The 15,687-nt window shown below is 41.8% G+C and overlaps 1 protein-coding gene across 1 annotated transcript in view; it reads right to left on the minus strand.

Annotated features, from left to right (window-relative positions):
• The window catches only part of LOC132867446 (inactive phospholipase C-like protein 2), a 174,607-nt gene that overhangs the window by 58,445 nt on the left and 100,475 nt on the right, over nt 1-15,687 (minus strand). Inside the window, exons 2-3 of the mRNA XM_060900363.1 lie at nt 12,307-14,793; nt 1,635-1,838 (exon numbers count right to left, since the gene is read on the minus strand). Coding sequence (XP_060756346.1) covers nt 1,635-1,838; nt 12,307-14,793 — 2,691 coding nt within the window. The remainder of the gene's footprint in view (nt 1-1,634; nt 1,839-12,306; nt 14,794-15,687) is intronic.

A 15,687-nucleotide genomic window follows, 5' to 3' on the forward strand; every position in this document is an offset into this window, starting at 1 on the left:
AGCTTGGATTTCAGAAATCGCTGCTCATTCTCAGCTCGAAAGCGAATCAAGCGGCGTGTTTCCTCTGGATAACAACTTAAAACACGTAAATAATGGAGAAAATACATTTATGACAATCTTTCGCCGCGGGAACCGCCATCTTTCTGAAATCCGCATGAAATCTCGCTGAAATCCGCATGGCATTGTGGGAAATCACTCAAACCCTTCGTTCGGAGTCAGCTCCAGGAAAATCTCCGTTTGGAGGGGTACAGAAGCCCTACCCCTTCCCCTACCCCTCCGCGTTAACTGGGATTGGGATACCCCTACCCCTTCACGTGAACGCGCAAAATGGAGGGGAAGGGCCAAGGGGTTGGTCCAAGGGGTGAAATGGGATTCGGCCTAAGATTTTCAGAGTTAATCTGACTCTATATTGTATTTTCGCGGGGAATCATCACCCTGCAGAGTAGATTTTGTCATTGTGTGCAAGTGGGAATTAACTCTCACTTTTGACACTACCATTTAGACGATTTTACTCTGCATAGTGTTATAACTACTCTATCCAGAGGAAAATAGGTTTACACTGCAATATTGACACTCCATTTTTTACTGTGTATGCCTTTCTCCATCACTCACACGTACTCTTATTGAAGCAGCGCGCGACAAGCCTCAACAGGAACTACTGTACGGGTGACTCGCAGGGCCAAATTAGAATTTGCGTTAATGGCACTATTTTTTTTAGTCGCGTTAAATTGAGATCGCGTTAATGCGTTATCATCGCGTTAACTTTGACAGCACTAGAAAAAAATACAAATAAAAATGCTCAGTTTCTCAAAATCCATTGAATGCGGACAAAATAAAACAGCTATTCCACTCAGTCTCGTCGTCCATGCTTTATGTACGACTCAATTTTGTGGATTAACTGTTAAATAGCTATGAGTGAGATGTGATATCCTTTCGTTTGGTTTGAGGCGATGATGTTATTAATATTGCCCTGCTGCACCGAAATCCATGGTCATGAGCCGCTCCTGGTTTTAATAACAGCCTTTTGAATGTGCATGAACTGAGGTAAGCCTGGATATGCAATCTGCTTGTCTTAGGGCGCCGCGGGCAAAAGATTCATCCACCACAGGTTGGTAATTTGAAATCTGCCTGAAATGTCAGGGTATGTGAGATGACACAGAGCAGAATGAGGAAGTGTATCTCTGAATAAGCCATGAGGTGATGTGATGATTAAGTGATTAAATGACTATCCCACCCATTTGTGTGTGTGTGTGTGTGTGTGCGTTCCCTTTCTCAGACTGCACTTGGCTCCTTTCTTTGCTGAATAAAACTCATTGTGTGGCTCTCAGGTATGATTTGTCACCTTTAAATGGAATCTTCACAGCTTAAAAAGGACTCTCTAATCTGTGAAATGACCAGTGTGTAAATGACTAATGTGTATCTGGCTTTCTGCATTATTAATGCTGAGAGCTACATAATGATCTGAGTGAAATTAACTCTGTGTTCAATCTTAATGAGAAAAAAAAAAAAGGGATGTATTTATAGTATGGACTGCGTCAAACCAGTAGAGGGATAAAAAAAATATGATCAAATAAGTTTGGCAGAAATTTCTGCATGTTGTTTTCAATTTTACAAATTAGTGCAAGGATCCTCACCAGCTCATACGCAGTGAGCACCTTCTTTAGGACATCAGGAAGCATCCCCTGGGCATCCATGCTGGGGTACTGCTCCTTCAGGTTGAACAGCACGAGCGGGTTGTTGTCGGCACCCGTGAGACGAGACGACAGGGCCAGGATGCACTGTTTCAGATTGGCCACCGCTGACAAACCGCACAGCTCTTTAAACGACGCTATAGAGTTCTGGGGAAACACACAGCCACGTCACAATGTGAAAAGTTCTGCATGTAAAACATTATTTACACGCATTTGATGCCATGTTACAAGCAACTGAGGTCTAAACAGGATCTGTTTATTCAGTAGCAATTAAAAAGAAAAAAAAAAAAAAGCAGTCAGTCAACTCTTCATCAACTCTAACAGTCTCTGATTGGAGTTGCTACAGGAAGTGGTTTTGTGTATGTTACCTGCAAGACTTTTCAGAGCAGAGCTGTGACTAAATGTGAAAGGGGAAAAAAAAGCCTGCACACACGCACTTTTACAACTTCATTCACATCAAGCATGGGCGAGTTATTCCCAAAAAAGAACAGGAAGCTCTGCAGCAGCTGACAGGACACCTAAGATTTGTTATAGTCTCAAGGCGGGTCAATTGTTTTCACAGGATGAGTGGAGTGTAAACAGATGTTAAAATTAACTGCACATGAACAAACTGTGACACAACATAAGCAAGGAGACAGAATTATCTACATCCCCCGCCCTATATACCAACTTTATACCAAGTTCATACACGTCAACCTATACGGAATGTCCGTATTTTATACGGATTTGATTCAATAAACGTAGTATACGGGCGTACAAATAAAGTTATACGGATTCTTTAAAAAAAACTTCAATATTTATTTAGAGCTATAATCAATTCCCACGATGATAAAAGAGCGCATAACATTTACAAACGTACTGTACACCACAGACAGCCAGTAAAGAGTCTTATGAAATCGCGCGTTATCTTGTGGTAGCGAGACTTCGTTCCACTTTTGATCATGAGCACACCGCATTGCGAGAATCCCGCCAACCGGGAAGTAACATTTCGTTTGAAACGCGTATTTCTACCTGAGCGACTTTCACTAGCGACTGAAAAGATTCTGAATGGGCACTCCGGCAAGATCAACACATGCCCCTTTTCCACCAAAGCAGTTCCAGGGCTGGTTCGGGGCCAGTGCTTAGTTTGGAACCGGGTTTTCTGTTTCCACTGACAAAGAACTGGCTCTGGGGCCAGAAAAACCGGTTCCAGGCTAGCACCAACTCTCTGCTGGGCCAGAGGAAAGAACCGCTTATGTCAGCGGGGGGGCGGAGTTGTTAAGACCGACAACAATAACAAGACCGCGAAAGATCGCCATTTTTAAGCGACGAGAAGCAGCAGCTGTACAAACGCGAAGTCATCCATTATTATTATTGTTGCTGTTGCTTCTTCCGCGTTGTTTTTGCTTCGATATTCACGCCAAGGTTTATGCAAACGTAGCGACGTAACTGACGTATACAGCGACGTAATGACGTGTCTTCTCTTAGCACCGCGAGCGATGGAAAAGCAAGCTGGTTCTCAGCTGGCTCGCAAGTTGAACGAGTTGTGAACCAGCACCAGCCCCGAACCAGCCCTGGAACTGATTTGGTGGAAAAGGGGTAACAGACACTTGCTGTGACATGCAGCCTAGTGAGTATTGGTGCAGAGTGCTAAAAAAGCTGTCATGGAGTACAATTCAGAACATTAGAGTGACAGTGTTTTTGTCAAACATTGGAGCTTTGTATTCATTCTGAAGGTTTATTGTTATTAATATTGAATAAAAAGTAACTTGGCTATATCATTGTTAATTATCATTCAAATTTTAGGTAAATTATTTTAATTTGCATCTTATAAGGATTTTATAAGGGAAATACGGATTTTGGAGGTTGGTTATACAGGTTTGATTGACCAAAGGTTGACATGTATGCAAGTTTTAAGATATCTCTCATCTCATCTCATTATCTGTAGCCACTTTATCCTGTTCTACAGGGTCGCAGGCAAGCTGGAGCCTATCCCAGCTGACTACGGGCGAAAGGCGGGGTACACCCTGGACAAGTCGCCAGGTCATCACAGGGCTAGTTTCAAGATATTATTTGTCATGTTTTTCAAGTTCTGCTGCAGGAAACCGACCCTACCTCTTTACACTGACCTCAGCAGCCCATGGCATAAACCCACCGGACCTTTGGTCCAGGTGAGCTAAAAATTAAAATTTCTCACATTTCTTAGTATCAAAAGGCACATATATTACTTAATCAACACATATACCAACTTTCAAGACCGTACCACTCATAGTTTTCAAGTTCTGCTCCGGAAACAAAACCGACCCCTAAGACTAACCTGAGAGACTAAGTCTGAAATTATTTCCATGGAAACATGAAAAATTAAAATTTCTCAAAATTCTTAGTATGAAAAGGCACATCTGCATCACCTTGTTAACACATACACCAAGTTTCAAATCCGTATCATGAATAGTTTAGGATATATGCTCCATAAACGAACATTGCTCTTAGAAACTAAGTCAAAATCTATTTTGTATGTAAAAATTTGAAAAATATATATTTTTTTCAAAACTTCAAAATAGCAAATGGCACCAGTTCACATGTTGCTTGATGTGTATACCTAGCCTAGTAAACTAGACCCACCCGTCTAGCGGCCAAAAATATTTTTCGCCTACGAGTGGGTCTAGCCTCGCACCATATAAACAAAAACACCCCGGGCATCAAATCGTGCCCGCCAATCACAACGCAAGGTTTTTGTTTGGATTCATTGGGTGGGCTTTTGCAGGAGTGACGACAAAGCTGCGCGACGCTGGAGAAAGCGCAACAGGAAAGATGGCTTTGGGCTAGTGAACAGCGCGCGTTTGACTCTGCTTTGGAATCAGTTTTAGAAGAATTAGACTTGGAGTTTTCGTTGAAACATGAGCAGGAAGAGGCTCTCCGCTCATTCCTTTTCAAGAAGGACGTTTTCGCTGTTTTGCCGACCGGCTATGGCAAAAGTCTGATCTACCAGCTGGCTCCGCTCGTAGCCAAAAGGATGGGGCTAGTTTGTGCAGTACGAAGAATTAATAAACAGCTTTGAAACATTACTTTTTGATTGTTTCTTATTTTCCCGTTATTTTAAATTTAAGGGAAATTATTTCACCAAACACCACTAAATAAAAACTCTCAAAAACAGTTTAAGCAAACCCTTGAAAAACACTTGGAAAAAAATGTGTATGTGGTACAGACTCCAAACTTGTGGTCATTATCTCCAAACTTCTTAATATCTAGAACCTGTTTATTAATTAATACGCATTTTGAAAAATTATTTATTCCAAGGCCTCCCCCACTGCTTTCTGTCGCTCTGACTACGTCACAGTCACTGTTGCGCTGATTGGTCAGAGCGTTGGCCTATACGCACAGAGACAGTTTGAAAGACAGCGGTTTGTTCCTCCTACCCCCTTCGGAAATGTCTACAGATCGAGGCCAGACTAAATATTCACATTTAGTCTGGCTTGCCAGGCTAGTGTATACCAAGTTTCATGAAGATATCTTTAGTAGTTTTATGGCCCGGACACCAAAACATGACCGGACGGACGCAACCCGTTTCAATTCTCGAAGTCGGACATCCGGGTCACTGGTCATGTGACTTCCATGACAACCCAGCCGCCATATTGGTTTAGGTGAAAGGGAGGGAGAAGCCTGTTTGTGTATTGTAGCAATTTAGTTCAAATTTGAGAGTTTTTTTATGCTATTAGCATGCCTAAAGGGTGTTGTGTAGCAGGCTGTACAGCCAATTCAATAAAAAATGAAGGTTTAAAGTTTCATATGATACCATTATGGGGTAAAAGGAGAGAAAAATGGTTGAGGGCTGTAAACAGGTGTGAAGTGAGAGCTGATGGATCTGTTAACTATGGAAGGTTATGGGAACCCAAATCTAACTATACATATGTATGTGGTCGTCATTTCATCAATGGTAAGTGAAGAAAAGAATTTATAATAGACAGGAGTTTTTAGTGATAGTAACAACTCTGTTATTGTATTAGTTAATTGCTGACAAATGAGCAGTAATAGGTGAATTTGCCACAACAAACATTCTGAAAACTTGCCGACGCTTCATAATATAAATCTGTCTGCAAAAACCCATAAGTCACCATTGTTTTGACACCTGTCCCACCCGTGCTTGTACGGACATAACTCCAGTCCAACAACACTGATTTTCAATTTATAACGAGCTAGATCCTCAGCAGCTAAATTATCTTGATACTGGTAGGCCATTCTACGAGTATATGTGACCCCTCACCGAATCCAGGGACGCATGTCGGCCGAAACGAATCCGAGATAATCGCAAAAGAAGCATTTTTTTTCGAAATTTGTGATTTTTGTTTTTTTCCATCATGTGCAAGTTGAGATCTTGAAGAATGCAATCAGTATTTCAGATAATAGATTGTTTGTTTTGTTGGAAAAGCATACATTTTTTGTTGCAAATTGTCTCGTTTTTGTCAGGACTGTAGCCTGCTGGGGTGTGTGGGTAAATTACCATATGGGCCATTCACATGATGATTTAAGTCTTTTGTTTTGTTTTTTTCGCGAATCAGCTGTATGATCCGAGCTGAGCGCATGGCTACTTAACTGCATACAGGCGTGTGATTTCACTATGGAATGAGTTACTAAACAGAGCGCAGAGGAGCTGACACACCGCAAAAAAACGCAACATCGTTTTCCAGATTGAATGGAATACTTGAATGATCGGATGATACACGGACCGTTCTAGGATTACATTCCATCGGAGGCACTGGTGTGTGCAAGGTGCCGTTTCTCTTTCTGATGGGGTAAGTTTATTAATCTAAGGCTGTGTGGTTATTTTTGCATGTAACGGAGAGTGTTGTGGTTTGGTTAAGCCTAGGTCACAACCGGACGTACGATTTTTTGGCCGTGTGATTTTTGGCGTTTCCCAAATCGCTGCGGTTTTTTTTTGTTCACGGAGAAAGACGCGCGTTGGCTGTAAGTTTGTCTTGCAACCTGAAAAAAACGTAAGCGCCCGTAGAGTTTGTTTGACATGACAACGAACCTCTGCGGCCGGTCTACGGCTCGAAAATCAGCACATCACACGCGCGCTCTCGTGCGTTTCATGCGCGCCCTCCGTGCGTTTCTTGCGTTTTTTGCATGTAGACCGGCCGTAGGAGCACGTACTGTACGGCCGGTTGTGACCGAGGCTTTACATGAAACTAGCATTGTGTTATCATTGTGCTATCTTTCTTTCTTACGGTGTGAGTAATTTTTCAACCACAAAACGTTAAAGTATACTTTAGGACTTATTTTTGTACTTAATTGTGTTGGGCATACTTTGCATGGAAGGAAAATTGACGTGGTGATCTTTGTTTATATGAAAGTAGCATTGTGCTAGCTCGTAGGGGGTAGGGCTTTCCTTAATGTCATGCAAATGAGCACCATTATGTGCCCGCCCTACACCCAGAGTAGCTGAGATGGAAAACTTTGAGGGCGATTTTCTCCCTTTCCTGTTTTAAGAAGTATACACTTTCAAAAGGCCACACATTCTTCAAATATTGTCAGATCTCCACATGGAAGGCATCATTGGAAAGCTTAGAAACTGTACTTTCTGAATCTGTCAATAACTCAAAATGCCCCTGGGCCGACATGTGTCCCTGGATTCTGTGATCTGCCACATATTAAGCTAAAACTAACAAAATCTTACTAAAATCTTACTAAAACACTGAACACTAACAAAGTTGGGTAAAACATGTTTTCACCTAGTCAAATATGGCGCCTGTTGTCATGTGTTCGTGACGTCACGCCGACTACGAGAATATCCCCCACCAAACTTCTTTTGGGTGGGGGATAACAAAGTGAACTATAATATCATATACACATGCTGATGGTCGAAAGCTTGGACTCTCTTGCTCGTTTTCACTTGAAGAAAACAACACGAGGACGCTATTACTACACAGGTAATATTATACAGTACAGTGATCAAGAAAAGCGTTTTAAAAAGCTAAACAATTTTCAAAACTCTCAACAGGATTCAAAGATGAAGTATTGCAGTAACAGACTCGGGGTTCTAACTAGGCCTTTTCAGCGTATCGGGCCGATACGCAACGTTTCTTTATCGCTACGCCCACAATACTGCCGACACGCCTGTAAAAGTTGGTGCGACACAAATCAAAAGATTTCTCAATCTTGAAAATGTGGTCTTTTGTTTAATTTTCTCTTGTTATCCCCACCGGCAGTGATGACGCGCCGCCATGAGAATGTTCTACGTTCGGACATACTCCACTCCCCGTCCACGTAAGCGCTCAGTGCATAGCTGTCCGAGTAGTTCCATGTGGAAATAGTCACTGATCATGCTAATCCAGTTTACCTCCTTCCTTACGCTGTGTAAAGTGTGTAAAGTGCCGCCATCCGTGTTAAGAGGTGCTTACGTGTCGTGCACGTAATATATGCTGGTCCCCAGCAATTTTTTTTTTAATGATGCGACACGATGCGTTGAAGCCGTCGGAGTAACGGTCAGTAGGGGAAGGTATGATATGAGTTAGAGCTAGATAGTTGTGTATTATAATTGAATGGCTGAAGCTGACGCTTGGTGAACATCAACTGAATCAGTTTTATTCTTATTCCATAAAGAGGTCACTAATATAGTTGAATATTAATTATAATAGGCGGCATGGTAGTGTACTGGTTAGCACTGTCACCTCACAGCACGAAGGTTCTGGGTTCGAGCCCAGTGGCCGAAGGGGGCCTTTCTGTGTGGAGTTTGCATGTTCTCCCCGTGTCTGCGTGGGTTTCCTCCGGGTGCTCCGGTTTCCCCCACAGTCCAAAGACATGCAGGTTAGGTTAACCCTTTGATGCAAAACATGGGTCAAAAGTGACCCGGCTGAGTTTTATCTTCTATATCTTTGCAATAAATTAATTCCATCATTCAGCATTCTTCAATTAACTTGTTTTTGATCATCATACATCCTTATTTTATTTTTTTCCTTTCTTACTTTTTGAATAAAAACCCTTTTTGTATCACTACCCTTCTAATGCACAACATGGGTCAAAACCGACCCGCGTTCATTTTCCAGGTTATTTCATGTATGGCTGAGAGTTTCTATGATCTACTTTTGAAATAAATTCATTTTGTCATTTACTTTTCCAAATATGCAGTAAATATCTTGTTTTCGTTTAGCACAAATCATCATTTTTATTTTTCCTTTCTTAAGTTATGAACAAGCACAGCTTTTGTAATTCTACATCAAGTTTACACACATGGGTCAGAACCGACCCGCATGCATTTACTCCAGCGTTTGGTGGGAACTGTGAATTGTGCTTGTGTCAGACATTTCACAGCTCAGCACAGCGCCCTTTGCCCATCTAATACATGGAAGTAATGTTTTGCAATTGTTCTAACATTACCTTAGAAAAAAATTGATTATGTTTAGGTTACCTTGAGAGTGAGTAGATTACTTGTCAGAAAGTTACAAGTAATTACTATTAGCTACCGAGCTGTCGACATATTCTACTTTAGTTAGCTAATTTTATTGTAGTTAGCTTAGCTAACGACATACAGTGGTGCTTGAAAGTTTGTGAACCCTTTAGAATTTTCTATATTTCTGCATAAATCTGACCTAAAACATCATCAGATTTTTACACAAGTCCTAAAAGTAGATAAAGAGAACCCAGTTAAACAAATGAGACAAAAATATTATACTTGGTCATTTATTTATTGAGAATAATGATCCAATATTACATATCTGTGAGTGGCAAAAGTATGTGAACCTCTAGGATTAGCAGTTAATTTGAAGGTGAAATTAGAGTCAGGTGTTTTCAATCAATGGGATGACAATCAGGTGTGAGTGGGCACCCTGTTTTATTTAAAGAACAGGGATCTATCAAAGTCTGATCTTCACAACACATGTTTGTGGAAGTGTATCATGGCACTAACAAAGGAGATTTCTGAGGACCTCAGAAAAAGTGTTGTTGATGCTCATCAGGCTGGAAAAGGTTACAAAACCATCTCTAAAGAGTTTGCACTCCACCAATCCACAGTCAGACAGATTGTGTACAAATGGAGGAAATTCAAGACCACTGTTACCCTCCCCAGGAGTGGTCGACCAATAAAGATCACTCCAAGAGCAAGGTGTGTAATAGTCGGTGAGGTCACAAAGGACCCCAGGGTAACTTCTAAGCAACTGAAGGCCTCTCTCACATTGGCTAATGTTAATGTTCATGAGTCACCATCGGGAGAACACTGAACAACAATGGTGTGCATGGCAGTGTTGCAAGGAGAAAGCCACTGCTGTCCAAAAAGAACATTGCTGCTCATCTGCAGTTTGCTAAAGATCATGTGGACAAGCCAGAAGGCTATTGGAAAAATGTTTTGTGGACAGATGAGACTAAAATAGAACTTTTTGGTTTAAATGAGAAGCGTTATGTTTGGAGAAAGGAAAACACTGCATTCCAGCACAAGAACCTTATCCCATCTGTGAAACATGGTGGTGGTAGTATCATGGTTTGGGCCTGTTTTGCTGCATCTGGGCCAGAACGGCTTGCCATCATTGATGGAACAATGAATTCTGAATTATACCAGTGAATTCTAAAGGAAAATGTCAGAACATCTGTCCATGAACTGAATCTCAAGAGAAGGTGGGTCAAGCAGCAAGACAATGACCCTAAGCACACAAGTCGTTCTACCAAAGAATGGTTAAAGAAGAATAAAGTTAATGTTTTGGAATGGCCAAGTCAAAGTCCTGACCTTAATCCAATCGAAATGTTGTGGAAGGACCTGAAGCGAGCAGTTTATGTGAGGAAACCCACCAACATCCCAGAGTTGAAGCTGTTCTGTATGGAGGAATGGGCTAAAATTCCTCCAAGCCGGTGTGCAGGACTGATCAACAGTTACCGCAAACGTTTAGTTGCAGTTATTGCTGCACAAGGGGGTCACACCAGATACTGAAAGCAAAGGTTCACATACTTTTGCCACTCACAGATATGTAATATTGGATCATTTTCCTTAATAAATAAATGACCAAGTATAATATTTTTGTCTCATTTGTTTAACTGGGTTCTCTTTATCTACTTTTAGGACTTGTGTGAAAATCTGATGATGTTTTAGGTCATATTTATGCAGAAATATAGAAAATTCTAAAGGGTTCACAAACTTTCAAGCACCACTGTAGTTAATAAATAAATAACTGGCCCCATTCACTGCTAAAGTAATTACTTGAAACAAATTATTATTATAGTATTAAGACATTTGATTTTAAATCACACTTGGATGACCCACGTGTAGTAATATAAAAAGTATTTTTGTTCATAAAGCAGGAAAGAAAAAAATTAATTAATGATTTGTGGTAATTAAAAACAAGATATTTAAAGAATATTTGGAATATTCAATCATAAAATAAATTGATTTCAAAAGATAGAGCAAAGAAAAACTCAGTCAGCATGAAATAACCTGGAAAATGAATGCGGGTCATTTTTGACCCATGTTGTGCATTAGAAGGGGTGTGCATATGTTTTGCATCAAAGGGTTAATTGGTGGCTCTAAATTGACCGTAGGTGTGAATGTGAGTGTGAATATGAACCGTTTCTATGTGTCAGCCCTGTGATGATCTGGCGACTTGTCCAGGGTGTACCCCACCTCTCACCCATAGCCAGCTGGGATAGGCTCCAGCTTGCCCACGACCTTGCACAGGATAAGCGGTTAGGGATAATCGATGGATGGATTAATGAAACAATCAAAAACAATCACAACTTTTGGCAAAAAAAAAAAAAAATCTCATTAATATTACCAAAAAAGAGTGACTTTCAGGGAGGCCTGCACTAGAATGCATCTCCGAGCATGTAGAACCCGTGAGCTTTCGGGGGCCTAAGGCGGCCCCTGAACCCCTGGCTGTTATAACTGGTGCCACTATGCTGATATTTTGGTCTAGTTAGAACCCTGCAGACTTATCTGAATAAACCGATGTTTTGCTGTTAAACTAAACTTAGTCATTTGTTGCTGCTTAGTTAAAAGAGCTCCAACTTAAAGTATTCTGAAGCCATGATGTGCTTGATTTAATTCGATATTAAAGCAAAAGTCCATCCTGAAATATAATAAACATCCAAAGTAGAAGTAGTAGTTTGCACTTTGGTGGATGCAAAGTCCCAGAATGCAATGCAACCATATGGCATTATCACTCTGAGTTATGGGTATTATAGCATTTATGAGACAATAAACGTGAAAAAAACTGAAGCTTTTGAAGTTCATCTGATTGAGGAGAGCGTACAAATGATGAGCTGAGACAGCTGGACAGACTAAAAGACTAAAGAGCTGCTGCATTGCAAAATTCCACTGCACCACTATCTGCAGGTAGTTGAAGAGCGTCATGGTCATGTTCATCAAACGTTTTAAAAAACAAGAGCAACAAATGTCTGAAAGAAGCTGAAATCAACTCGAATAAATCAAATCATGGATGACGTTGAATACGGTACACTGATTATACATACTGATACCCATTCAGAGTGGAAAGAGAAACTGGGTCACACATAAATCCAAAGACTCTCACTCCAGTCATACTTCTCATACTTGCAGCTCGTATTTCTGATCCATTTTATAGCCATCATTTATGACCCAAAAACCCAGAGTTGCTCACTACATCAAAAAGAAAACGGGAATAATGGAATCATTTCCTACCTGCATGTTCTCTCTGAGATCTGTTCCTTCTCGAAGCGGCTGTATGGCACTCTTAAAAACCTCATCCACCGCCTTGATGAGCAGTATCCTCATGGTGGCGTACTCCCGACTCCTTTTGCTTTTGCGTACAGACAGCCCTCTTTTGTGGGGCTTACCCCCACCTCGTCGGTTGGTCATGGCCACATGGACAAACAACCAGGCATGAGGAAGCACCTCACCCGTTAACGACTGAAGAGGAATATGGCGAAAGCCTGGTTGTAGACATTCGAAAGGAATAGTGTACTGACCGATAAATTCATCCCCAATGTAGTCGTCATCCAGAACAACGAAGCGTACCATCGCTAACTCAGGAAGGTTAATCTGAAACTCAAAGCTCTCGTCGAAAAGGGGGTTGTCTCCATTCTGATGGACAGTTTTAGTCCTTTGTTCAGCACAATCAGCAGGGATGCCGTGGATCTCAACATATACATAAGGGTCTACGACATCACCTTTGGCCCCTGAGCCTTTGGGTTTGGGGAAATTTTGTCCACTGATGATCTTTATGTGAAGGAGTTGTGGAGATACTCCGGGCACTGAATCTTTAGTATTTGCACTGAAATAAGACACCTGCTCCCTCATTATGGCTGGACGAAGCACGTAGCCACAGTTGCCATTTTGCCTGAACCAGCCAATGTTCAAGTCCATCATCAGGCCTGGAGTTTGGTAGTTCATTGCAACTATTTGGCAACCGCACTTCCAAAAGTCCTGAGGGTTCATATTGCTCGAGTCGATTCGCATTGGACTAGGATAAACCCGAGCAAGAAACTTCTTATTGTAATTTACAAATTCACCAGGAAAATCACTAGCACACCTGCTAGCAAACACTTCGTTGAAAGAGCAAAGCTCCCAATGCTTCTGGCTCTGGAATGCTGTCTGAAAGTCTTTAAATTGAATAGATTTACACAAGGTCACCAGGTCGGAGAGGTCTCTGGAGAGCTGAAACTTTTTGGCTTGAGTAACAGCCTGCTGTTCCCCTCCTTCACTGTTCATTCGCTGAGACATTTCTGCCCCTTCGTCCTCATCAGTCACTTCCCCCTCAAAGCTTGTGCAGGTGCTCCCGAGCTTCTTTCCTTTCAAAAGAATCTTGCCTTTCAAGTCATTGGGGGAGGGAAGGTAGCTGTCTTCAGGTTTTGGTGGATCGGTGTGAATTTTGTCTCCGAGGATTTTTTTGAGGTGCTGAAACATTACTTTCTGCTGCGTTAAGGAACAGTGATTCTCCAAACACAGAATCAGAGGAAATTCAGATGCTACAAAGGCGTACTTGTTTATAATGTCGATAACACTGCGGAAGCCAATCTGCGACGTCATGGTATGACCAGTGTAAATCACTGGCTCATTGTCAGGCCCATCCCAAACATCAAGCTCGACGCTTCTACATCCCATTTTCAAAGCACGGATGTACCCTGTGATGTCCGAGGGACCCCTGAACTGGTCCTCGATTAGGTAGGTATTGTGAGATGAGTTAATATAATAGTGAGACAAAGGCTGGTTCATGTCTTGGCATACTGTCTTTTGATCCGGATCAAAAATGTGGCAGTCGTTGGACATAAGGTAGTTTGTAAATCCATCCAATGACAGCCAGCCCTTGAGCTGCCCCTCTTTCGACGGTTCATACCTCTGAATAACTTCTAAGCTTGTGTCTTCACTAACCTGGACCATGCCTTGTTCTGCCTCTAAAAAGATCATCAAGTCCTTGGTATCAAGAAATTCTTTGTTGCTAGAAAACTGAACGAGCAAGAAATATATTTCGGGTCTTGTGCACAGATCATGATAGATCTCAACAAATTCATCCTTTGTAACATTACACCCCAGTTTGTCTTTTGCTTTATGCAGCTCTTTGAGCTTGAGTTCTATTTTAACATTTTTCAGTCCAGGATTCAATTTTTTGATCAGTTGTACAGCAGTACAAAGACTTAGACTTTTGCTGCCGGTAACATCGGCCTCATCGAAGAGATCCCCGAGCCAAGAAGAACGCAGGTTGTTCTGACTACTTTCAATCATGTTCAGGGTATGTTTCCCATAGGATATCAGATACCTGAGCCCCGTCACCCAAATATTAGCTACATCAGCTGTGTTTGCAACTAAATCCAGAGACTCATAGTTCTCTCCATAAATAATTGAGAATGCAGAGTCTTCAGAAATCTGGTCATAAACACCATTGGTCCTGAAAGTGTCTGTATTCTTGCCAGTCCGCACTTCTTTAATGGACTTCACGTCAATTTTTGCTTTATCCGACTCCTTTTTTGATGGCTCCCACCTGAGAGACTGCATGTCTGCATCGAGCAGAAAGTATCGATGGTAAACTCTGGAATTGGACCGCACTTTCCTCAACTCGGAACCGTCCACCATGGCGTTAATGCAGTCACTAGCACTGCTGATCTTCTTTTCCGTGGGCATGCTGCTGAAGGAGACGGTCTTCTTTCTCTCTTTGCGCTGCCTTGAGCCATCCTGTAAAAGGACAGAGTTTATAGTAATTATTCAATGTAGCTGCCTAAAAAGAGCTTACCTTTATATTCATACACAGGACAATAAATTATGCAAATGTCATGATGTTTAGCTTTACCAGCAAAAACATCTACAAATATGAATTATTTTAAAGAACTGATTTTAATCAGCTATTACTGACTGAGAACAACAGGCAAGATCGTCAAAACAGACTTTAGGAAATTTGTTACTTCCTCAACCGAATTTCCCACCTCTTGCCAAGCAGTTCACGGACGTTGAGTACTACACATTCACTACACTGCTGTATATGTAGAATTCTGACCAATCCCGCCCACTTCTGCATAGTATGACCAACCCTGTCCACTCCAGCACAAAGTTTGACCAATCCCACCCACTCCTGCACAGTCTGACCAATCCCGCCCACTTCTGCACAAAATTTGGCCAATCCCGCCCACTCCAGCATGAAGTCTGACCAATCCCATCCACCTCAATGCAAAGTTTGACCAATCCTACCCACCCCAACACAAAGTTTGACCAATCCCACCCACTCAGCACAAAATTTGACCAATCCCACCCACCCCAACACAAATTTTGGCCAATCTCACCCACTCAACACAAAGTCTGACCCATCTCACGCACCCCAACACAAAGTCTGGCCAACCCCACCCACTTCAACACAAAGTTTAACCAATCCCACCCGCCAAACACAAAGTTTGACCAATCCCACCCACCCCAACACAAAGTTTGGCCAATCTCACCCACTCAACACAAAGTTTGACCCATCTCACCCACCCCAACACAAAGTCTGGCCAACCCCACCCACTTCAACACAAAGTTTGACAAATCCTACCCACTCAACACAAAGTTTTACCAATCCCGCCCACCCCGACACAAAGT

This window comes from Neoarius graeffei, chromosome 19, assembly GCF_027579695.1.
Source record: "Neoarius graeffei isolate fNeoGra1 chromosome 19, fNeoGra1.pri, whole genome shotgun sequence".
In the NCBI taxonomy this organism is placed as follows: Eukaryota; Metazoa; Chordata; class Actinopteri; order Siluriformes; family Ariidae; genus Neoarius; species Neoarius graeffei.